The sequence below is a fragment of the Penicillium canariense genome (assembly GCF_028826845.1).
Source record: "Penicillium canariense strain IBT 26290 chromosome Unknown utg000001l_segment0_segment0, whole genome shotgun sequence".
Taxonomy (NCBI): domain Eukaryota; kingdom Fungi; phylum Ascomycota; class Eurotiomycetes; order Eurotiales; family Aspergillaceae; genus Penicillium; species Penicillium canariense.
Window position 1 is genome coordinate 4,783,249 of NW_026622728.1, and position 23,123 is coordinate 4,806,371.

At 50.4% G+C, this 23,123-nt stretch overlaps 7 protein-coding genes across 7 annotated transcripts; 3 read left to right on the top strand and 4 right to left on the bottom strand.

Moving 5' to 3' along the window:
* Positions 1 to 4,344: 4,344 nt before the first annotated feature.
* Positions 4,345 to 5,391, top strand: N7482_001590 (class I SAM-dependent methyltransferase; the record flags this gene model as incomplete). Its single annotated transcript, XM_056683715.1, has 1 exon — positions 4,345 to 5,391. One exon carries the CDS (start codon positions 4,345 to 4,347, stop codon positions 5,389 to 5,391), a length of 1,047 nt encoding a protein of 348 aa, XP_056547321.1.
* Positions 5,392 to 8,190: 2,799 nt separating this feature from the next.
* On the bottom strand, positions 8,191 to 9,141 carry N7482_001591 (uncharacterized protein; the record flags this gene model as incomplete). Its single annotated transcript, XM_056683716.1, has 2 exons — positions 8,191 to 8,659; positions 8,714 to 9,141. 2 exons carry the CDS (start codon positions 9,139 to 9,141, stop codon positions 8,191 to 8,193), a joined length of 897 nt encoding a protein of 298 aa, XP_056547322.1.
* Positions 9,142 to 9,960: 819 nt separating this feature from the next.
* Positions 9,961 to 10,257, top strand: N7482_001592 (MoaD/ThiS family protein; the record flags this gene model as incomplete). Its single annotated transcript, XM_056683717.1, has 1 exon — positions 9,961 to 10,257. The coding sequence occupies one exon, from the start codon at positions 9,961 to 9,963 to the stop codon at positions 10,255 to 10,257; it is 297 nt and encodes a 98-aa protein (XP_056547323.1).
* A 1,062-nt stretch (positions 10,258 to 11,319) lies between these two features.
* On the bottom strand, positions 11,320 to 12,001 carry N7482_001593 (uncharacterized protein; the record flags this gene model as incomplete). The annotated part of the gene is made up of 3 exons (XM_056683718.1): positions 11,320 to 11,398; positions 11,455 to 11,783; positions 11,840 to 12,001. The coding sequence occupies 3 exons, from the start codon at positions 11,999 to 12,001 to the stop codon at positions 11,320 to 11,322; spliced, it is 570 nt and encodes a 189-aa protein (XP_056547324.1).
* A 1,451-nt stretch (positions 12,002 to 13,452) lies between these two features.
* On the bottom strand, positions 13,453 to 15,150 carry N7482_001594 (FAD-binding oxidoreductase; the record flags this gene model as incomplete). The annotated part of the gene is made up of 5 exons (XM_056683719.1): positions 13,453 to 13,776; positions 13,830 to 14,025; positions 14,077 to 14,440; positions 14,493 to 14,606; positions 14,658 to 15,150. The coding sequence occupies 5 exons, from the start codon at positions 15,148 to 15,150 to the stop codon at positions 13,453 to 13,455; spliced, it is 1,491 nt and encodes a 496-aa protein (XP_056547325.1).
* Positions 15,151 to 16,580: 1,430 nt separating this feature from the next.
* N7482_001595 (exoribonuclease II) lies at positions 16,581 to 20,539 on the top strand (the record flags this gene model as incomplete). Its single annotated transcript, XM_056683720.1, has 2 exons — positions 16,581 to 16,619; positions 17,525 to 20,539. 2 exons carry the CDS (start codon positions 16,581 to 16,583, stop codon positions 20,537 to 20,539), a joined length of 3,054 nt encoding a protein of 1,017 aa, XP_056547326.1.
* Positions 20,540 to 20,862: 323 nt separating this feature from the next.
* N7482_001596 (acyl-CoA synthetase) lies at positions 20,863 to 22,955 on the bottom strand (the record flags this gene model as incomplete). Its single annotated transcript, XM_056683721.1, has 5 exons — positions 20,863 to 20,903; positions 20,974 to 21,200; positions 21,266 to 22,179; positions 22,235 to 22,548; positions 22,610 to 22,955. The coding sequence occupies 5 exons, from the start codon at positions 22,953 to 22,955 to the stop codon at positions 20,863 to 20,865; spliced, it is 1,842 nt and encodes a 613-aa protein (XP_056547327.1).
* Between the last annotated feature and the right edge of the window lie 168 nt (positions 22,956 to 23,123).

Consider the following 23,123-nt stretch of genomic DNA (forward strand, 5'->3'; position numbering starts at 1 on the left):
GGGAAGCGTTAATATTAAAAGTAGTTATATTATTCTTTATTATTACTCGGTATCGTTATTCCCTAATAAAAGAGAGTGTCCCGTTTCCTTTTAATCTGAATCGGCAAGATTCAGTCTTTAAAAAGAAGAACGGCTAAACTGTATTACAATTATTTCATTATCTATTCGCCATCGATTCTTTACCTGATCGATAGGCCTTCTACCCTAACAAGTAGTAAAATCGTTACAGGAGGGGTTACCGGGTAATAAGGTATTTTATAGAAGTAAGACACCGGGGCGAGTCCCGGTGATGGTAGACTATAGCTATACTGTAGTAAATTGGATAAGTATATTCCTATAACGGAAAAACCTCGAATAGACCTAGTAATAACGGTAGATCGTATAGAAGATATCTATATCTAGGGTGTTCTTGTCCTTCGTTCGTCGGGAGATCTTTCGCTCGGCCGGAAAAGGACTATCTAAATACTGTGTTATTATTAGCCTAATCTTTATAGTAGGGAAGAAATGCTCGTACTCGTCGTATCTGTTTATGAATGTTTTTATTAATACGGCGACGAGTAAATAGTTCGAAATACTAGTAAAGGCGGCGCTAATACTTGTTATAAGATTGTAGCGTCTTCTCTCGTAATGTTCGGAATATCTAATCGAAGAAATTCATGTAGATTACGTAATCCTCCCGGAGAAGGTAACGTAATTCCCGCCCGACCGAGCCACCCGGCCGACCGAGCCACCCTACCCCATTAGGAAATTTTGAATCTTAATATCTTAACCAAAACGTATTAATTTAGCTATATCTAGCGGTTTTTACAATAATTAACCTTATGTCCGACCTGCCCACACCCACTACACTTCGGTGGAGCTTTTCTGATTGGCTGAGCTAGTTGAATAGCCTTATCGCCCTGCGGCTGCACTACTACTAGAGTGTCTTTAATTGGCTGATTCAGCTGCTGAACTAGCTGTAGGCCCTCTTTGACCGTGAGGCCTCCTTCGTGCACTATCTATTATTTAGATCGTGTGCGTTTTTGGCGTATTTTCTGATTCGCTGTGTGTAGATCGCTGTTTTCCTGCGCTAATAGCGCGGCCCCGTGAAGCGATATGCAAGCGCCTTTGATAATCTGATCTAGTACGGTTTTTGATGGGCTCGGAGGGCTATTTGACCGATATCTTAATAGATCCTTTAATATCGAAGCTGATTTTTGTAATTACACGACCGTCCTGGGTGTTTTTGGGCTAAATTGGCTACAGCTAGTAGTTGGCCTGCTATTTGGTAGCGATGGCGTTCGGAGTAAGATATTGAGCTTCGAAAGCACTCGATCTACGTCGACTGGAATAAGACCGGTAGCAGCGAAGCTATTTTGAATAATATAAGGTTGAAAGGCCTCCGTGCGCGCCCGGGCGTACTCTGCGAGGAAATCGAACTTGTCGATATAGTTATACGACGCACGAGTAAGATCGCTTACGTAGCGACCGTATACGCGTTTTAATATAGCAAAACACCCAACATCAAGCGGTTGTAAAAGATACGAAGAGTGTAGAGGTATATAAAGTAGTATAACATGATTTTCTATGCAGATCTGGTCGAATTAAGGTGTAAGATGGCTACCGTGGCCGTCAAGAATCAAGAGTCGATATTTCCCCTTCGTACGTGTCGTCGTCGCTGGAATGAATAGCTTCTGTAGCCACCGAAGGCCAATTTTATCGGTAGTCTAGCCGTTTAGCGAGACCTCGATACGCTAATCTTTTAGAAGCTTCTCGTCGAACCACGACGCTATGAAGTTTTTACCTTTAAATATCACGTATAGCGGTAGCGAGTAGCCATCAGCGCTAACTGCTTCGACCGCTGTAACCCATTCACGATTACCCGGTTGTAAAATCGATCGCCGACCATAATATTCCGCCCTTGTAACGACCTTCTGTGTAGCTATAATCCCTATAGCGAAGCCGGTCTCGTCAAAGTTATAGATATCCTCCGGTTAGATACCATTCGCGTCGATAACATCTTATACGGTCGTAAACCAGGCTCGTAGTGAGGTAGGGTCTTCGTTTTAGGCTCTTTGGTAATCGTAGCGTCTAGAGAATGCTGAACGAAGCTCAGGGCGTCGTTGCACGAAGCTTGATAGCCAATTTTTACCTACAGTAGCTGGAGGGTCTTCACCACGCGTAGCTAGTAGAATATTGGCCATTTCTCGTACTATAGAGGGCCTAGGCGCTGCACTACGCGTATCCATAGAGATTATCCACTTAGTAAGCGAATCCTCTTCGTATTAGGTCAATTTATGACCAGATGGGCGCACATCGACGCGTGGGAGGCGGCCGACAGCGCGGTATTGTAGTATAGTGCGAGGTATTGCGTATAGCTTCGCTGCTGCGCGTATAGACTCGACACGACTATTTTTGATATCGTCAAGGGCTAATAAGATCTTGCCCTCTTGATTGGCTGATTTCTGAGCAGATCCAGAGCGAATTGGTGGCATGGTAGGTGGTTGAATTAGGTGGGTGGGTTAGAAGACGCGTTTTTTGATGGGGTGGCTCGGTCGGCCGGGTGGCTCGGTCGGGCGGGAATTACGTTAGTCTATATAGTCCGCCTCCGACTAGATAGAAAATCTAATTCTCGTGAGTTGACGCTACCTACCGTACCTAGTTCTAGGAAAATCTATACTTACTTTCGCTAATACCGTTCGACGACGGCAATACTTAATAAGGTCCTCGGTTTAAAGTTTAGAGGTAGCTATCCAAGGCTACGGAACTATTCTAGCCTGGCTCGAGTTTCCTAGCAAAGAATAGGGTCGGTCTAGTAATAATGCTCCTCACCCTAAGCCGAACGAACGAGAGAATTTGCTATTTGCAAAAACCAAGATAATCGACCAAGAGTGGAATCTAGAAAGACAAGCAGCAAGGTTCGCGAAGTCGATTTGGGAGTCGGGAAAAGGAGATGAGGAAAGGACTGGGGAGATATAAGTGTATCGAGAGGGGGGAAGAACGAGTATTTTATAAGGGCCCGGCTAGGCAGGGCAAAGAGGGAAGGAGCCTGGATGGCACTGCACAGGGGAGCCATTTTCGGCGTCGTTTTACTCAGATTGGTTCAAAGGGAATGACTGTTGAACGAGCATCAAACATCAGGGCCGGTTGATGATGACTAACGGCACTAGTTGGGTGCAATATAGTGATGGTGCTAGACAATGGGCGGTGAAGCGCCGGCTCGCTCTCTAAAGTTACGGGTGGAAAGGAGGCCGTTTCTGGCGTCAAAGGCTGTCATTTTCGGCGTCTATTTCACAGGTCCTCATATTCTATATGTAATTTAATTGTCTCCGCTTCGGTATGGCCTTTCAAAAGCTGCAAGACCTGCCAAAGATTCGAAAACGATGCCAACAGAGGACCGGGGACGTCTCGGATCGAGGTCCAGTATCGTCTAACGATCACACGGGCAACGACGGCGCTGACAAAAGCCAGCGCCCAGAGACCCCAGCCATACGCCATGAGGCCGGATACCGTGAACAATGGCATTCAAAGATCCCGGCTGCAGTGCTGCAACGAGCCGTTTCAAACGAACTGGGGGAGAATAGGGGGAACGTATATTCGGGATTTACCAGGTGTGGAAACCTGACAGGTCTCACGATTCTCTGGACTCTGATTAGGCGCGGTCCTATCTTAACAGCTGACGAAATCCTGCTACGTTAGTAGACAGGATGCGGCCACCCATTGGAGGACCTATGGCGGAGCGTGCAGGAAGGCCAGCGCTAGGATTCCGTCGAGAACACTAGCCAGGCTCAGTAGGAGCTTTGAGGTTGGCGGCCGAGCCCATCCAATTGCCAACAGCTGCAGCCCCCCCTTTCCCCCACTGAAAGCGGATCGGGCCAGGTTAGGACCGAGGGACCGCCTTTCTATGCCATTGCGGCCAGTTGTAAAAGTGCCAAAACTAACCGCCCGCATAATGTCCCCACCGTTCCTCATCAGTCATTGGCTATCACACTGCACTACTCGCGGGGACCAACCGCCCCTGTTCCCGAGACAGCCAACCCACCCCCCACGGGAACGAGGGAGGTTTCTACCGTGTAACGTCTCCGATCCCACACCTCGTCTTTAGCACAGAACCTTCTCGTGCACATCTTGTGTTCTCCGGAAGATCCCCGCGTTGGTCACGGTGTCCGACCTCGAACACCGAGAAAGAAAAAGCAACTACGGTCATCCGAGCATCCGTGCTGGGCGTGGCCTGTGTGTTGGATTTGGTCGCCGGTCCTGACCACTTGCCTTGTTGTCTTTCCAAAGCGCAGACCTGTTGGTGACAGTCCTCCACGTCTTTAAGAGCGGATTGAGCTACCGAGCTGCGGCCTTGTTCTCCCCACCATGGCCGACATCACGATCACAGCAGATCCAAATCTGCATTACCCGCGCTCCAATGAGTACGACCCGGAAGACTGGAAATCCGAGACCACCTCAATCGCCTCCTCTATGTATAAGGGGTTTATGGAGAACGGTCGACGATATCAAACCCTGAGAGATGCCGAGTATTTCAGTCCCTCCGATGAACAACAGTTCGAGGTGTATGAAGTGGGACATCTGGCATGCCTTCTCATGAACGCCGACGCGATCAATCCACTGTATCTGGCACCAGTCCCGGCACCAAAGCATGTGCTCGACATTGGGACCGGGCAGGGCTCGTGGGCTATTGATGTGGCGGATATGTTCCCCGACGCTGTTGTCCGGGGTGTCGATCTATTCCCCCCGCCTGTTAGTTGGATCCCGCCAAACTGCATCTTTGAAGTAGACGATGTATTGCAGGACTGGACATGGCGCGAAAAGTTCGACCTGATTCATCTTCGCCACGGGATCGGTGCGTTTTCGCCGGACGAATGGGACGTGCTCTATAAGCAATGTTATAACAATCTGGAACCCGGTGGCTGGTTTGAGCAGATTGAAATGGATATCCGCTGTGAGTGTGATGACGGGAGTATACCGGCGGATAGTGTCCTATTCACCTGGGGGCCTAGGTTCTTCGCCGCCGGCGAAAAACTGGGCAAGTCTCTTGATATCACGAAAACAATGCGCGCCGACATTGAGAAGGCCGGATTTGTGGACGTTCATGAGAAGACTACGAAGTGGCCTATCGGGGCATGGCCGAGAGACAAAGCATTGAAGGAGGCTGGCATAGTCAATATCCAGCACTGGCTGTCGGGCATGGAGGGCTACTCAATGTACCTGCTCACCAAGTATGGAGACCCGCTGCCGTGGACCAGGGAGGAAGTCCTGGTTTATGTTGCCGAAATGCGGAAAGCGCTCAAAAACCCGCGCTTCCACGCCTATCAGCGCGCGAAGCGAATCTGGGCCAAGAAGCCACTTTCGGATGAGGTGGTTGTGAAGAGTGAGAGCCCCGCCGTCATCAAGCAGGAATGAAAAGTGCTATAGTGTTTCTTTATGCCTATATAATTCTTCCTCGCATCCTGGCACTACATTATCCATTGATTTCGGCCTTAGCTTACGGGTCTCAACGAGGCTTGACGGTAGAGGACTAGATAGTCGGCCATTAGCGGCTACCAGCATATTATCCTATTGTAGCGATATGATATCAATATGCTAGATGTATTCATTCTCTACCCAAGGGGTTCTCACACTAAATATAAGTTACGTGACCTGAGCTCGCTGAGTATTACCTGCCCATCAGCCAGCATTCGCTCTTTTTCAGTTGGCTTCTCGCTCCTTTTTGAGAGAATCCGGCTCCTGTAGCGACATTGAATCGAGGCATCCAATAGCTGTGACACGCCTTGACTGGCAGAATATATGCTCGAGTCCTCGAACAATGTGATGCTCGATTGTTAGCTTGGACGTGGATTCCGTCACACCCACTGGACCTGGACGAGCGTAGTAAGCAAACCGGGTGGCTCCGGTCAAGCTCAGTGAGTGGATCAACTTGATTATGACCGGCTCAGGCCGCTCAGGGTCGTGGTCAATTCTACCCAATGAGCAAAAGCGGCGAGAGGGTGAGCGCTAGAACGGAAAGGGACCGCCAAGAGTTGCCAGACATTATCCGTGTCTTCGCCCACCCACACCGCTTCCGCGCTGTGGGTGTGCCTCACCGTAACCACCAATATCACCGTAACCACCAATCTTGATCAAAATCATCAATTTTTAACGCATCGGCTGGCTATCAACGAAATAAATATCCCCACTATCTTGCGCTGCCATCGCTGCTTCTATTGATATCTCACTCTCTTGCATAACCGCTGGTGGTGGCTTCCGACCATACAATTTCTCCCATTGCTTGGCTAACCGTTTCTCTTCAACAGCAGCGCTTTTGGCCTTCCTCCCTGCAATTGATCGATTTGCATCGCGTACGGATAATATACCGGTCTGGCTGAGTGGCTTCACCTGTCGCTTGGTAAATTGGCGCCGTAAGGGTGCTTGGGCGGCTCTTATTTGACTGATTGTATCGTTGGCCATATTGAGGTGTTCTATAGCGATTCGGTTGTGTTCAAATATCCGCTCTAAACCTCGCTGTTGCTTTAGTGTAAAGCTATCTACGTGTTTTAATAGCTTCTGCTGGTTTTTCTTAACAGCTTCAATAGATTTTGGAGGGCTGTTTTCTACGCTCGACGACGAGAGGGCTATTAGTGGTGGTGATAGTGTCTTTTAGCTATACGGACGGAGATTAGCGTAGAGATCTGGTAAATCTAGCTAGTTAGCTAGATTATTGACAATCTTGCTACTATTAACTAGCCAAATACTACGATCTTTAAAGGCTTCGCGGATAATTCGTTGGTTAAAGGCCCTCTCTCGTATAGGCCTAATGATGCGTAGAAATTCGGACTTCCCCATCGGCTGACCGGCCCAATAAGATAGCTCGTTATTAATACGTCGGAAATGTTACTTATAGCTTAAAAACGGCTTACCATCGAGAGGCTAGCAAAGATATATCGTATAAGGCATAAAAGCGAATGGTATAACGTTATTATCCTCGTATCTTTATAGGAATTCGATAGTAAGATAGGAGCCGTAGCCGTCAAAGATCAAGATACGTTTTTCCCCCTCTTCGTGCGATCATTAGTTATATTAATAAAAGATTGAAGCCATTCGAGGGCTAATTCATCGGATATCTAGCTATTAGGTAATATTGCTGTATTCGTGAGTGGTAGTAAAGCCTCGCTATCGTTGAACCAACACTCTTGAAATATGCCGCTTTTGAAGATGAATAACGGATCCATTAGCTAACCATCGGTAGCGATATATTTAACGGTCGTAATAGTCTCGCTACGTTCTAATTCAGCAAGATTAGGGCAGGGTAATTTTGATCTAATAACCCTTCGTGATGTGCCCTGGCCAGGTTGGAAGCCACACTCATCAAAATTGTATACTAACCGCGCCGGTGTATCCTTAACCACATTAGCTAATAGATCATACTAGTACTGTAGTAATCCTGCGTCTTCGGCCTTGATACGTTTTGATTCCTTGGTCTTTTACTTCACTGGGCCTAGCTGCAGATGCACTGGTAGGCGCTTTATAAGGCGATACGCCTACATAGGGCCGACAGTTCGTGTAGGGTCACCAGCGTATACGATAGCTCGATTCGCCTACTGCTTAATTAGGCCAGGGGTGACAGGCATATTCCAACTACGCATACAATCGATCCAGCGTATTAAGGCTTCCTCTTGATAGCTATCTAGGGCTTTATTGGACGCTTTTCTGGCTGTACGGGGCCGGCTGCCCTTTTTGACACGGTCGCGTAGCGTCGCATAAGGAATGCCATATTCACGCGCAGTCTTCGACATATTCGGTTTGTTTTGCGCGCGGATAGCTTCACAGGCCTCTGCCATGCGAGATTCATCAAAATTGGAGGGTTTCGGCATGTTTTGTGGGGGGAAAAGCTTCAAAATTGATGATTTTGATCAAGATTGGTGGTTACGGTGATATTGGTGGTTACGGTGAGGCACACCCACAGCGCGGAAGCGGTGTGGGTGGGCGAAGACACGGATATCCGGTAGATATGATCCCAGGACACTGACTCTACTGTATGTCTGTGGCTATGCATTTGTTCCATAAAACAGGCGAGTGACAATATCTTGAAACTCCTGGTTGCCGGTTAGATAGCGGACTTCTTATAGTACTGACAAGATAATGATTTACTTGAATATTGAAGAGAATGAAGATGAAGTTCTAAGCTTTCATCATTATATTGGGTTATTTATATCTAAGGTGCATTTATGCCCAGAAATTTGAAAGAAAGGGGGCCCTGAGCCTCGAAGCGCCACTGGTGGCTGTAGTGGAAGTAGTCCCAGCGGTGGAAGTAGTCCCAGAAGCAGACCGAACCGGTGCGGCGGTTGTCGTCGCTGCAGTTGGTGTTGAGGTCGTAGAAATAGCCGCATTGGTCATTGAGGTGGTCGAAGATGCAATGTCAACAATATCGGTGGTTGTTGAATCTCCGCTCGTGCTCACGGAGCTTACATCGCTTCCACCATCGTTGCATTGAACCACAGTTTCCCAACCACCGGCAAAGGTATCCTCCCAGGATGATGACTGGTTGCAAAGAGCAAAGTAGTTAAAGAAATATGCCGAGCCAGGTTGCTCGTGTGCGTTTTGGTAAAACTCGACTGCACACTCGTCGCTGCACGGGAAGTCGGTTCTGGCCCAATCATCGCTGTTGGGATAGGTCAAGTAACAGTAATCAGACCTGCGAAAACATAAGCACATGCACCCTGAGCAAACCACTATGTACCAAACTCACCCGCTCTTGGCACAAGATTGGCCGTATTTGTACTGGAAAACCTCGCCCACGGTGGCCACGGGAGCCTGGTAAACATATGTATTCCCGTTGGCAACTCCGGCTAGATCGCCATCGTTGCCGCATGCAGCCTTGACGTTCTTCATATACTGGGACAATGAATCACTGCATGTCGTGGTGCACATAGCCTGCAAGTCCGAAGATTGCGGGTTGAAGTCAGGATCCATAGACGCTACGATCTCAAGGAGGGTTTCATCGCAGTCGATACTGGCGCTGTAGGCGTCCTTGCAAGCCTGTGACGTCGTGTCTGCCAAGTCCTTGGTTGTATAGTCCCAACTAGGACCAGAAGTATCGAGACTGAAGGTAGCAGTCGCCTGGTTCAAAGCCGCGGACAACGCGAAGAGGCGAAAGATCGTGGTGGCGGAGGCCATTTTGCTGAGAATTTGGAAAGAGCGGCAAGAACAGTTGAAGTAGATTATTCCCGATAGTAAGAATGAGAGGCGAAAGGTGAGGAATGGGGTGTCTTTGGTGACGGAAAAAAACAATCTCCGTACGAACGTAACCTGGGGCAGGTCGCGGCCTATAAATGCCCAGAATTATTTATCCTGGAAAGTTCCAGACTTCACGCACGTTTTCGGGGAATAAGACGCTATAAGCAAGATTTTTGTCCCGATATGGAGCCGTATTAGATGACACCAAATTTTCAGGGGCAGTTCCGAATTTGAGCCTCAAGGCCCACAGCGGATAAATCGGATAGGACCCTAGATGGGGTCACATTATTATGGAAGTGTGATTTTATTTCTAAGAACGACAATAAATTACGTACAAAGCGCCGACGCTTTAACAGCACACAAATTTGGAGCCAGTGTACTCCGTATTCGTAACCACTGCTACAGGATCAGCTGTGGCCTGGAAGCCTGGAGTCTGTTTGATCAGTCGCCTGTTGATTGAGATTATACAGTACTTCCATTGGTCTCAAGACGAGAGAAGGAGCTGGTGCTATGAGCGCTTTTTTAATAGCGATATGCGCATAGTTCCTGGCAGCTGCGCACCGCACCTATTTAATGAATCAGCACGAGTTAAGCGACGGAAGAATGCCAAAATGCCCCACTCCCACTGCCCGTAACGAGCCTCAGGCCCGTCGGAGCTCCCCGCATTCCCGCAACGCGCCCATCTTCCTCTCAACTCTCCCACTTGCACCATCCACGACCTCCTGTCTCGAATTGAAGTCCTTCCATATCCGCGATACCATGTCTTCAGCTTCACAGGTGGAATCGGACTCGTCCTCCAGGGGGACCTTTGTTATTCACTACTTCGCGACCGCGTCCCAATACACCTCCAAAGACACTGAGCGTCTCCCCGCACCCCTGCCATTATCTGGGCTTTTCGCGCAGCTGGAGGAGCGATACCCTGGGATCCGTGCGAAGGTGCTAGGCAGCTGTGGCATTAGTCTTGAGGGTGAATACATCGATGTTGAGGAGGATGCGCACAAAGTGATTCAGGCAGGGGAGGAGGTTGCTATTATCCCGCCTGTCAGCTCCGGGTAGTGCGCCATTTCGAGGCCGTGGTGGTCCGCGATCACCGATGCTTTTGATTGAATATCAATCCTGTGCATGGCCATTCAAAAGCACACGAGACTCGCCGTGATTTCATTTACCTCGTATGCGTGAAATGTACGACCTACCCAATTACGGGAGGGGGTCGAAAACTCACATCCTACTGGCACCGAGCTCAGCCTATTTCTCCAATTCATCCTCGATATCCCTTGGTCCCAGATCTCAAAACGCAACGTTTTGAGATATTAATCAGCAACAATGGAATCGCACAATCCCGGTCCTGGTTATTGTGCCATGTGCTCTCCACCGGCGCGTCCACCACCGCACGATTTCCGAACCTCCACACGCTCAAAGCTACCAAGTGCTCTCGTTCGACTAAGCTGTCTGTGAAATCAGGTGGGTCCGGAATCTACATTCTTTGACCCATGCAGCTGTGATTCAAGAGCATCTCCTCCCATTTCTCCATGAAGGCAGGAAAGTTGTTGTTATCTCTCACAGTTATGGCTCTCCGCCTGTGAGCGCGCTCATGGAGGGCCAGACGGTTGCTGAACCCACTGAAAATGGCCTCAAGGGCGGTATTATCGCTGTGGTCAATATAGCTGGATTTGCCTTCATGTTTGTGGCAAGAGTATCATGGGTAATGAGCAGTTTCCTCCTGCCCCATACCAGGTTTGGGTGATGTCGGCACTATTTGTCAATTTGTCAAAATGGTGTTCTTGTTTTGTTGGGAAGAGATCTAGGCTTTTGTTTGAGAAAAAGCCGCATTCTCAGTCCTCATCAATCAATGATTTTTAAGGTAGATAAAAACGAGTGGTTTCATTTGGCTGGCCTATGGTTTTTATCGATTTTCCATTTTAGGCAGTGAGCTCCAAACGCCGAAATTCAAACCCATTAGTGTGCGCTGAAAAAGCAAAAAAAAACCAAGCAAAACAGCTCTCAGTCTAGCCTCCTCATGCCCCCCATACCATCCGGTTCTTCCCCTTCTCGATTCTAACCTTCGACTACTCGTTGGGTGCACTTCCACCTGCATGCCAGTGGTTCCGTTCGAGACTATTACTTCTCTGCGTTTACCATGACCTTCTTCTGGCGCCACAGGCAAAAATTGCAAATGACCGAGAAGAAGAATAAAATACTATATACTTGGGTGAGTAATTTGCCAGCATACATGGCTGAAGAGTAATCACGTACCATAAGGCAATGCTGAGTCCCCAAATCGCCTTTGTCTCCAAGCAAATTGTCTTCGACGCCCCAATCCACGACGAGAAATCAATCGTCCCACTAATGGTTGCCACCACGTTGGACAAGCGGGACGAAAAAGCGTATACAGTGGCGTCGTTGAAGCCCAGCGAAGCGAGTGACGAGCACTTTAAATAAGAGAGAGGCTTGCCCATTATCACAGCAACAACGATGAGTGCAATGAGTAGGAGGAAATCCAAGACCGCACAGGGAAGGAAAGGGAGGATGTCATCGAAGAAGAGGATGCCTGTGATGATGCAGTAGATAGCGGCGATACAAGTCTTTTATCGCAGTCAGCATCCTTCTCTACAGCCAGGAATTCAACATGGAAACTTACGACACTGATCGTTCCGATAAGAATGTTGGGCGGCGTCGCATTGTTATTGACAATCGATGAGATGAATTTAGCTGTCATGCCAATAATGGCAATGAGCGAACAGGCCTGGAAAATACGTGCCAGTTGGAAAGTGGCACCGAGAGCTCCGTAGCGAGGCGGCATGGTGAAGATTATAGATGGCAAAGGTTTCGCAATGTGATTGAGGAAGTCGATGCCAAGCGCGTTGACTTGCGATAAAAACGCGGAAAGATGTGAAAGGAGTGAAGCTATTGTTATGAATTGCTGGGAGCAATTCCAAAATCGAAGGAGTGAAGCTTATTTAGTCCCGAACAGATTAGGAAAAAAGACAAAGGGAGCGCTTTGAAGGAAAGTGTTGCAGAGTTGATTCAGCGAACAAAACAACTCCCGCACCAGCTTCAGATCTTATATAGGACGGCCACAAAGAATCCAGCCGCCCACATAAGTCTCCAAATAAAGAACAGGAGTCTAGACCAAACAAAATTAGCAGCATGGCTAAATTCTAGGCCCTCGACACGGGGTCGCAGCCTCCTCTGACGTCGTTGCTGGGGAATATCTGGAGACAGCGCCACTCGCGACGAATCCCAGCACCATGATCTATAATAACTACGGCCCTAAGCAGGGCGGCTTGCATAAATGACTGTCCCTACAGTGTAAAGCTTTGAGAGCTTTCTGGTGTCGAAGTACGAATGTGCAAATTTGGATTGGGGGAGGCCGGCCCCACCCCAGCGCTTGGAGGAGAACCCTAAATACCCCGGGCGCTTCTGAGCCACTCGCTGCGCTGATGGCTACTGATCTGACGCAGGCGGCTACAAAAATGAGTCAAAGGCGGACTGGGGTGGGAAAATGCACCGTCGATCATGTTTCATCCTAGTCGCTTTGGTTTTCTATTATTTGACCGGGCGGCTGGGTTGTTTTGGATTATCCGACGCGGTAGGTTGAGTTTAATCCCATCCCTGGCGGCTCAATTGCGATGTATCACTTCCCCATTAGTCCCTACGACCTATTGGGGCGATAAAGCGCAGATGACAGTTTATTATAGATGGATCGAGCAGGCGAGAACTGCACCTCTTAATACGCTGTTGCCACCGCCGGCAGCAGAGGGTGTTGGGCGAGACTTTCCTTGAGGGCATGTCGCGGCACGCCTCCTGGGTCGGGACGATCCACATACAGCAGAGGACGTTGACATTGTTCAACTAATCCCTAGAATCTCTATAGACCAGATGCTCCACGGCCGAATAGTACTTGATATAGATGTATGCTTCTATCATCACAATATGAGATGCCTTTCAAATCGCGTTTCGGACTATCTCTCTCTCTTTTTTCAACTCCCCAACCCCACCTTTTGTGTGGAAAAAAGGCAATGTAAACCTAACCTAAGCATGCAGAAATCAAAGCTTATTCTATAGGTGTGCATCATCCCGATGTCTCTACTAGTTCTACTGTCCAGGGCCCGCTCCCGAGCTGCGTCTTCAGTGTTGTATTTTGTGTCGCCCCAGGCGAAAAGGTTAATAGAACGTTATAGTATAGACAAATTATGTCAACATGTATCCAAATAAGATATACCTAAAAGTCTAGATCCCGATACATGTCAATTAGCTGAGTCTCCAGCCACCGCTGGTTCGCTTCTGGAGGAAGCCATCAGGATCATAGCGCAACCGCGTCTCAAGCGCCGACTTCCGCGATGCAGGATCAATGCGTCCCCAGTAGTCCTGGCGGAAGTAGGCGTCATTCATGAAGAGTGGTCGGTACACATCGGGCAAAAGACCCTCGTCGATATTCTTCTGCACCAGATTGCCCATCCCCTGGTAGAGGTTCTGATTCGCCTGGTCGATCTTGTCATCATCTATGGAGAAAGAGTATGAGAAGTCGAGCTCGATGAAGATGTAGTTTGTGTCTGTCGGAACATTCAGAAGATCCTGCATTTATTAGCTTGGGACAATATTTGCTAGATGCTTAGTGGATTTCTTACTCCGCCACGGTCCTTGGCCTTCTGGGAGAAGGTCTTGGGCACCGGCTGGAAAGCGATGGATCCTAGAGCGCCAGTGACATCAAGCACAGTATTAGTCACGTCGAACCAGTGTTCGTAGTACTCCTGCAGCACAGAAGTACCGATGGTCTTGTTGGGAACAGGTGTCGTCTCGGTCGCGATGGTATAGCGTTGTCCGCTATAGGGGGTGTCAGCATAATTTACCAAGCTATACTCTGGTGGCACGTACTGAAGAATGGCAAAATCATTGTTCTTGAGCAAGTCGTAATAGGTGTCCCAAGTCTTGGTGGTGGACGTGTGGTCGATCGCAGTGAACTCGTCGAATACGCCCGCTGGAGGCTCGGGGCCATCGTAAAAGAGGAACATGATCCACAAATCAATCACCGCACCGTGCTCCGATGTCAAAATAATCGCCGCCTTATCATCGGGGTAATCATCCGCAAAGTTGCGCAGCGCCGTCAGAAGCTGGGGTGTCTTGTCCGCAGTAAAGATATAGTTGCCGCCCCAGACCTTGCTGGAAGGGTGCGTCTCCATGGTGTATGCGGTGACGACACCGAAATTGTTACCACCCCCCTTGAGAGAAGCGAAAAGGTCTGCACCATAGTTAGTATGTTTCATGCGGGTTCGAAGTACAATAATCTTTACCGGTGTTCTCCTTCGCATTGGCATTAACTACCGTACCGTTGGCCAGCACGACCTCATACTCCTTGACATTGTTGGCAGCCCAGCCATACTGAGTGCTCAGGAAGCTCATTCCGCCTGATGATCATTAGCTCCAACATGAGGCTACCACCACAAGGGCGAACATACCTCCGAGCATATACCCTCCAATGCCTACGCCTCCAAGTCGGCCACCCACCACAGCTCGACCGGTCCCATCCAGCCCTTTCTGTGCTTCCTCCCACGAAAGACCAGGTCCAATCACAGCGGTCTCATCGTCTGGGTTGTAGAAGACTTGATCCAAATTCTTCGTCGAAACCAAAAGACCATCCTGAATACTAGCGAAACCATTGTTTGGCATATGACCCCCGGACTTGACCGCAAACAAAGTCTCAACATTGTGCAGCTCCTTGATTACCTGCGACATCTCAGCTGCACTGGACGGCGCGGCAATGCATGTTGGCTTGAGATCACCGCAGGCGGCAGACCAATATTTCGTCAAGTCGGTCGAGTAGTCAAGCGACAGTGGATATTCGACATCAATGCCACCGGCCTCGAGGGTCGAGCAAATATCAGCGTGTGCCAGGGGAGTGAGGGCAGCCAGAAATAGCGCCAGAGCGCGCCAGCCGAGGCTGGAAGGCATGTCGTAAAAGGATCGTAGGTTGTATAAGAATATATTTAAGGTCGAATAGCAGTAGATTAAGGATGAGTCCGAGGATAAAAAAGCTGATTATACGGAATGTGCGGGCTTGAACACACAGCATAGGATAGTAAACAGGAAGCGGGTCCTATGGGTTATTATATATAGTAATTGAATGATTCCTGGACCCATGGAAAACTCGGAAGGTATCCATCAACCCACTACCCACATCCCCCTCATTGACAGTGGATCTGACAGGACAGAGCTTGCAATTAGGAACGACCTTCACCCCCGTCAGCAGGGTGTGGGTATGCTAGTTTCTCTGCCGGCCCATAAAAGTCCCCTTGACGCGATCCATGTAATTTCCAGATTGGAGAGAGCGTCAAGCTATTCGTTTCCAATCATAGCGTGCGAATGGAGGTGAGCTGACTTAAAAATCACCATCTCGCTTTGCCAACTTTGTAGAGCCTAAATGCGGGTCAAAAAGACCGCATATGGTAGGGTGCAAGTTGTTCTTCCACCGAAATTTCGGGATTGTTGTTCGGAGAGAATACATAGATAGCCTTTGAGACCGAAGATCAAGTCATTCGGTCATTCTCCTATCTAAGCGAGAAGTTAGTCTGGTGTCGATCATAAACTAGAAAACCAAGAGTATCTCTGGCGTACTATTTGCACAGTGTAGCTGTAGGCTGCGCATGCGCGTCGTCTCCCGAGAAGTAGCAAATTCCGGGGAAGTTTAATGCTCGGTGATAGGCAGCGCGCCAGACTAGATCTGCACTTCTCCATGATTGGTGGACGAACACAACATATCTGAGGTTCATGGCGGGGGTTCTAGGATCCACATATCGTCTTTGGATGGGGATGTGACCGTGACCGGCTTACATTTGACAAGCCGTGACTCCGTACAATATTTTGAGTTTTGGGTCTACGGATCCGAGGTCGAATAGCCTAGTATCAGCCATTGCACCCTTGAACCTAACTGTTCAGCCACAGGGCCGCAAAGGCGCGCATGCGGCCAGGGCGTTTTTGACTCACACATCAACGTAAAGGGAGCGTTAAGGGAGCGGTGGCAGAAGGGGGAGTATGGGGGCATTGGGCCACCACGACCCCTGCCGGGATCAATTTTGAGACGGAAACCCTAAAGTAGAGCTACGCGGCAATTAGCTAGGGCTTGCAAGGCTCGAAGTTCCTGTGTTGGCCGGTCCCTGCATCGGGCAGGCAGGCCAACCCTGGCGCCGCAAGAAGCAAACTAAAAGCCCGAGCCAAGCTCGCTTAGACCATTGCAGCAAAGATAGTCGCCGTTTGCCAGCTTTTGAGGGCATTCGGTCATGAAATGGCCCGATCATCGTGATTGCTTCTAGTTAAAGTCTTAGAGCGGAATCAATTGTCCGAGGACATGGCAGATCCTAACGTGCAAGACATGCCGGCATCACATGAAGCCCAGGCCACCGAACCCGCCGAGGAAGACCTTAGTCTTGATAGACATATATACGAAGGCGAATACGCTAGACACGGCATTGTTGCTGGTGGAATTAGGGGGATCCTTTCCCTGAAGAAGCTTAGGGGACCGGACTTGCGAAAATTGCGGGGTCCAGTGGAGAATTCGAGACTTGAGGGGCCGGTAGATCCACCGACTTTGTCTTCTGAACAGGTCCTGGAAGGCTGGGACGTATCGACAGACTAATATACTGCCACCGATGAACTGCCAAGTACACAGTTCTTAGAAACCAGTACGGAGTATATTGTAAGAGACACCGGTCAACCAGGCTATACATGCATCTGGCGAGCGCTTGGGTCAGTGCACTGAGTCGCAAGAGCCGTGCCGGTTCACAAAATTCTGACCCGGACGAACCACTAAGTAACTGGGGCAGATGTCGCCAGTGTTCCTTACTGGTCGTTTACGCGGTACGATTGCGTGCCGTGAATTTATTCCTGCTCTGGCGTTGGGGACTATCGACTTTCTTGGCGGATGGCGAGTACCAAAGACCCAATCGACCGCGATTGCGGACCGGAGATCAGGCACACCGCCCGGTGGCGGTGGCCACTTTCTGCCTGCGCAAAGAGCCCAGTTTCGGGCAATTGACGGAGTCGTTTTTTGCGATCGACAACATCATAGCTATGGTGCTACCCAGGATAGGGGCGTTGCAGAGACTGGCGACTGCACGGCAGATTTGTGCGCGCTGCTCCGTGAGGCAAAGGCGAGCAGCATGTTTCCTGCCACAGCCGGCGTGTCAAGGGCCACTTTTTGCTGGGCGTCGACTGGTATCGACGTCACGAACGCTGAGATCAGTAGTGCAGGAGGAATTCAAGGATGGGGTAGGTTGGTGCATTGCTGCGCTGAATTGCGAATTGTCTACTCATAGCTGTGCCTCTTTAGGTTTCCTCGACTGGACATGGCTCTCTGAGCGCCTCCGCTGCTGAAGAAGCCCGCGTACAAGCCGAAATCGAGACCTACCGCGATATTCGACAATATCTTCGAAAATGGCAAGAAACCAATCCCAATGTCTTAGACCCAGTCCGCGAGCCGGGGAGTGCAATGACACTGGAGAATACAGGCCAGTGGGTCGGCACGATGCTCAACGGCCGCGAAGCGTCGGAGTCGCTCTGGGCTAGTTCGCAATTGTCTGGCAAGGATGATTTCGACACCTCGGAAGAATTTGAAGGAGACCATCTCGAACCAGGCGATATGGTGGCCCGAGTCTCGTCAGATGGCGTGTTCAGTCTCTCCGTCTATGTGCAATCAGTTCATAAACAGAAACAAATTTATACGAGCCGTGGGAACTGGCGGATCTGCTCGAATCGCGAAATCGATTACGTCGTCAAGGGATTTGTACCTCGGGTTCTGATCGAGCCTATCAAGCCATATTTTCCGGATAGTCCTGCTCAAGTCATGTCGGAGATCCAATCTGTCCCTGAAGGTGGACTCCCGCGGCCTCTTGGGCGACCTCTCATTGAAATAATGGCCAATTTTGAGCAGCAGGTATCGGAGTTCTATCGCCAGCACTCGCAACTGCTGGACATTATCCACGAGCTGGTAGCGGACGAGTCGGAATTCCTTCGCATGACCCTTGAGGAACTGGCCATGAAACTGCTGGGAATAGTTGATGAAGGGGAACTCAACAGCGTGAACCTTTTCGCGGTGCACCAGGCTGTGCGGCGCCATCCATTTATCATTGAGAAAGACTTCAACACTTCTTTCAACCCGATATACCTGGTGCAGCCGAAACGAATTACCAAGGTTGTCAGTCAGGTGATAACCTGGGTCCATGAACACCAGGACTTTTTGGTCCGTGCCGCCATGGCAAAGGAAACCCCTGGTTTCAAGGACCATCCGATGCAGCAATTTATCCAGAAAGCCCAGCGTCTGATCCGTCTCAGTCGAAAGGTTCGGTCTCCTACAATCATGTCCAGTGTAGGCCCTTCAGCGCAGAAGTTCCAACCTGGACAAGACGGCAAAGCAATGGTGTATCGTGAGGTCCTCACCGAGAAGTTTTCCAAGGACGATCAGACGATTATTGAGTATCTGCAAATGTACGCCATCCCCTCGGTGGCCATGCCTTCTGGTACTTTGCGCTCGACAGCATCTCACGTCATGCGTGCGACGGGGATGTACAATACTCTCGGACTCAGTGAGTCCTCAACCCGTATGTTCCTGCAGGAGCTTGGCGTGATATCTCCATGGGAGAACCTGAGTCTCCTAGACCAAAACATACTGCTTCCCGGGCATGGAATGTCTCTGATGGAGGACCTGAAATGGGAGGAAATTGAAGAATCCTGCGAGAACATCGCAGATTCTTTGTCAGATTCAATGAAGGACCTACGAAAAGATTGGGGAGACTTGCCGGTCTACTGTGTGGACGCTATCACGGCACAAGAGATTGACGATGGCGTCTCATTGGAGCGCATCCCGGGCTCTGACGATACGTTCTGGGTGCGCATCCACGTCGCCAACCCGACGGCTTTCGTGAAATATGATAACCCTATCATGGAGTACGCCAAGTCCCGACTTGCTACAACATACGCCCCGGAGCGCACGTATCCCATCTTCCCGACGAGCCTTACGCAGGGTCACTTTAGTTTGGCGGATGATCGTCCTACGTTAACATTCAGCGCAAAGATGAACCTGCAAGGAGAAATCCTTGATACCGAAATCACAAACGGCACAATTCGGAATGTAGTCAGCCTGACCCATAGTACCTTGCAAAAGTTTCTCGATCCCGATTCCGAGCATTCTTCGGAATCCCTCACTGTCGGCGGTGAATTCCTTGAGCAATCAAAGCCCGAAGGTAAGGTTCTCCGTGAGGAACTCTCCGCTGAAGACAAAGAGAACTTCACCATCCTGCGCAATCTGATGCTGGGATTCCGTCTTCAGCGCCAGAAAAATGGCGCAATGGACATCCAGTCTACACGCCCAGATCCCTCTCTCTCCATCCAAATGGGCACCGTGCCCATAAAGCCATACGAGATCCAAGTCACCGAGGGCCGGTACTACGTCGGTGACCCGATCATCCGGCTCCAGATGCAGGAATTCGACCCACACGAAGTCCGCGATGAGTCGAAACGCTATCTTGTCTCGCTACTGATGAACTTGGCCGGCCACATTGCCGGAAGGTTTTGTGCGGCCCGCAACATTCCCGTTGTCTACAATGGTACCTGGTATGACCCGGAATACGGACCCATCACGCGTGAGAACATGGCCGAGTTTGGCGGCCAGGCATTTTATCATCTAGGCTTGCCGAAGGCTGTATCTGCGTCTACTCCTCTGCATCACCACATGCTTGGACTGGATGCATATGTCAAAAGCACGAGTCCACTGCGTCGGTTTAGCGATGTGATAGCGCACTACCAGATTGAAGCAGCATTGCGCTTTGAGCATGAACATGGCCGCCAATTTGACGCTGCCCTGGATATCCCAGATGAAGCCGAAACAAGTTCAACTCCCGCTACAGAGTCCAACTCTCAACCTCCGGAACCGCCTACCTCACTTCTCCCGTACTCGCAATTCGACCTCGATGCCCACATAGACTACTCCCAGCCCCTCCTTGCCCGACTCCGCGCCATCTCCTCTTTCTCCACTCAGCATTGGGCCTGCATGCTCCTCTTCCGCGCATTCTATTTCGCCGAGTGTGCCCTCCCGCCATCATTCCCTGTTATCCTGCGCTCGCTGCGGATCGGCTCCGAGCGTGAAGAAACGGTCTACTCGGGCATTATCACCAACCTTGGCGTTAACTGTGTGATCACTATCCCCGATGGTTGTCCGGATAAGGATCAAATGGATATCTTTGGGGTCGTTGATGCCCATATCACCGCCGTAGATATGGCGAGTCTGGAGGTGAAGATGGAAGCCACGGGATTGATTAAGTCATTTAAGCGGACCGGTGAGTGGGCTTAAGCTCAATAACTACCTGCATATGAACCAAGTAGTTTTGTATTTTAATGTACTATATTTGCATCCAAAAAAAGAATAAATGAAACCCTCTCCAATACATGGCTTCCTCCTCCAATAATTTTCCTTTATACTCAATAACCGCCTATGCATAGCCTTTTACAGAGTAATCATAGCTCAAGCCGTTAGGAGCATTGTACTCGCAGTTTATTTCACATTCTACTCTCAGACGTTTTATACACAGTCAAAGCTATCGTACAACTCCACCAAGGAAAGAGAGGAGCTGAGATTAACTGCAAGGCCCAAACACCACGTTTGCTCTATCTGGTTCAGACATCAAACACCTGTTTAACCAGAGCCTTCTTGTTCACTGCAAATACACAACATTAGCAAACCGCACGAGCAAAGGCTTACAAGCAGGGAAAAGAGCAACCACTTACCCTTTCCCATCGCGTTCCGCGGGATAGCCTCCAGCACCTTCATCTCCTGCGGGATCTTATATGCAGCTAGCCGATCCTTCAGCGCGCGCCGCATATCCATCGGCCCCCAAGGCTTGCCCTTGCGTCCGCCCGTCTGCGCATCAGGGTGAAGGACCACCACTGCCACAACTTTGCTGCCCCATTGCTCCGAGGGGAGACCCACGACGGCTGCTTCGGCGATTTGAGGTCTGTCTTGTTAGTATGGCGTGTCCGGAGGAAAAAGGTCAATAGAACCAGCCAGAATGGAACATACAGCGAAAGCAGCTCCCGCTCAACCTCCAACGCGCTCACTTTCTCGCCGCCCGTCTTGATGATATCCACGCTCTTCCGGCCCTGAATGAAATACATCGGACCCCTCGCCCACTCCCCACTCGTCCCCTTTCCAGCACCTTCGACAACCCGCCGCGTCGCCACATCGCCAGTGCAGAACCAGTGGTCGCCGTCGTCACCAGGCACGAAGCTCTCGCGTGTCGCTTCGGCGTTCCCCCAGTATTCGCGGAAGATCGTCGGGCCTCGCAGTTGGATCTCGCCCTCGCGCGCGCGACCGTTCGCGTCGACTTCCTCGCCGACCAGGATGACTTGGTTCGTCTCTGTGTCGACGAGGCGGGCTTCCACACGTGGCAACGGCCAGCCGACACTGCCGTCGATGCGGTCTGCAGGGTCAAGCCCGCAGCTAAGCGCCATGCCGACTTCGGTCATGCCGAAGCGCTCGAGGAGGACATTGCCGTTGCTGAGGGTTTGCCAGGCGGCTTTGGTGGGAGTGGGTAGGGCTGCGGAGCCGGAGATGTTGAGACGCAGGTTTTCCGGGGATATGCCTTTCTTGGCTGCTTGTTGGATGTCCTCCGGGAGGGATTGGAAGGATGACCTCAGTCGGTTGTAAATTGTTGGCACGGCTGTGAGGAAGGTTATTTTGGACTTGGTAGGGCTGCTATTAGACCCGGGCAAGAAGGGCGCTGCGAGCCGTTTCCAGACCTGGTCGGGGTTGAAGGGGTACATGAATTCGACCGAGGAGCCGGCGAAGAGTGGCGTAACTATTGCGTTGACCACGCCGTGGATGTGGTGTAAGGGTAACAGGTGGAGGAGCCGGTCTTGCGACGAGTACTCCCATGCTTCTAAGAGGGACAGCGCCTGCGCAGCTAGGGCCTGCTCGGGGATAAATACTCCTTTCTGCTGCTGTTCAGCGCATCTCTTTTAGATATGTATGAGATAGTTTGCCACTTACCGGTCGATTCGTAGTACCGGAAGTATATAGCATCATCCCGCCGGCCGGCCCCTCGGAGAGGGAATATTTCGATTCCTTTAGTGGCACAGCCTCGTTTCGAGCAGATCCCTCGGAGAGCTTCTGTCTGATATCAAACAGAGGGTCATGCCACAAGCCCGCTTTGAGGACTTGGTCTGCCTTTTCGGCATATTTCTCAGTAGCCAGTAGTACCTTGGCCTCTGAGTTATCAAGGATATACTGCAGTTCACTTGTTGGGAATGACGGTGACAGCGGCAGCGCAATGGCATCGCATCCGAAGATGGCCAAAAGCATCACTATCGGCAGTTAGTCTCAGCCCTTGGAAACGCAATTGCCCTGACACAAAGATACACGGACCCACGTAGTCATAGCTGTTTTCTGCCAGAAACGCAACGCGCTCCCCAGCTAACTTCCCCTTTGTCTTTGCTGCCTTCTGCTCAAGGTCTTCCTTTGCGCGGAGAACATCGGCCGTCAGGTTGCCGTAGGTAAACGAGCGCCCCGACAAGCTATGCATAACAGCCAGGCTGGCCGGATCATGCTCTTTAAGGGCACGGAACAGACGGGTGTTCGGTAGCTCGGTGAGCAGTCTCTTAGCTGTTGAGAAGAGCCTAGCATGCGCTGCCGGCGCCGAGAGCTCCAGGAGTGCATAGCTCACGCCCAGACGCGGTCGCACGAGCCGCGAGACCAGACTGCGGCCAGACATTATGGGAACAATTGATTGACTCTATTGCGAGTGGCCCATGGCCAACTTGGGCTCTGCAGAGCAGGGGAGATATGCAATTGCAGCTGGACGCAGTTGATGTTGTGCGGGTGAAGTTCCGCGGGAAGGCCGAACCAACCGCCGCACCGTTCCACCTCCGCAGACTAAGAC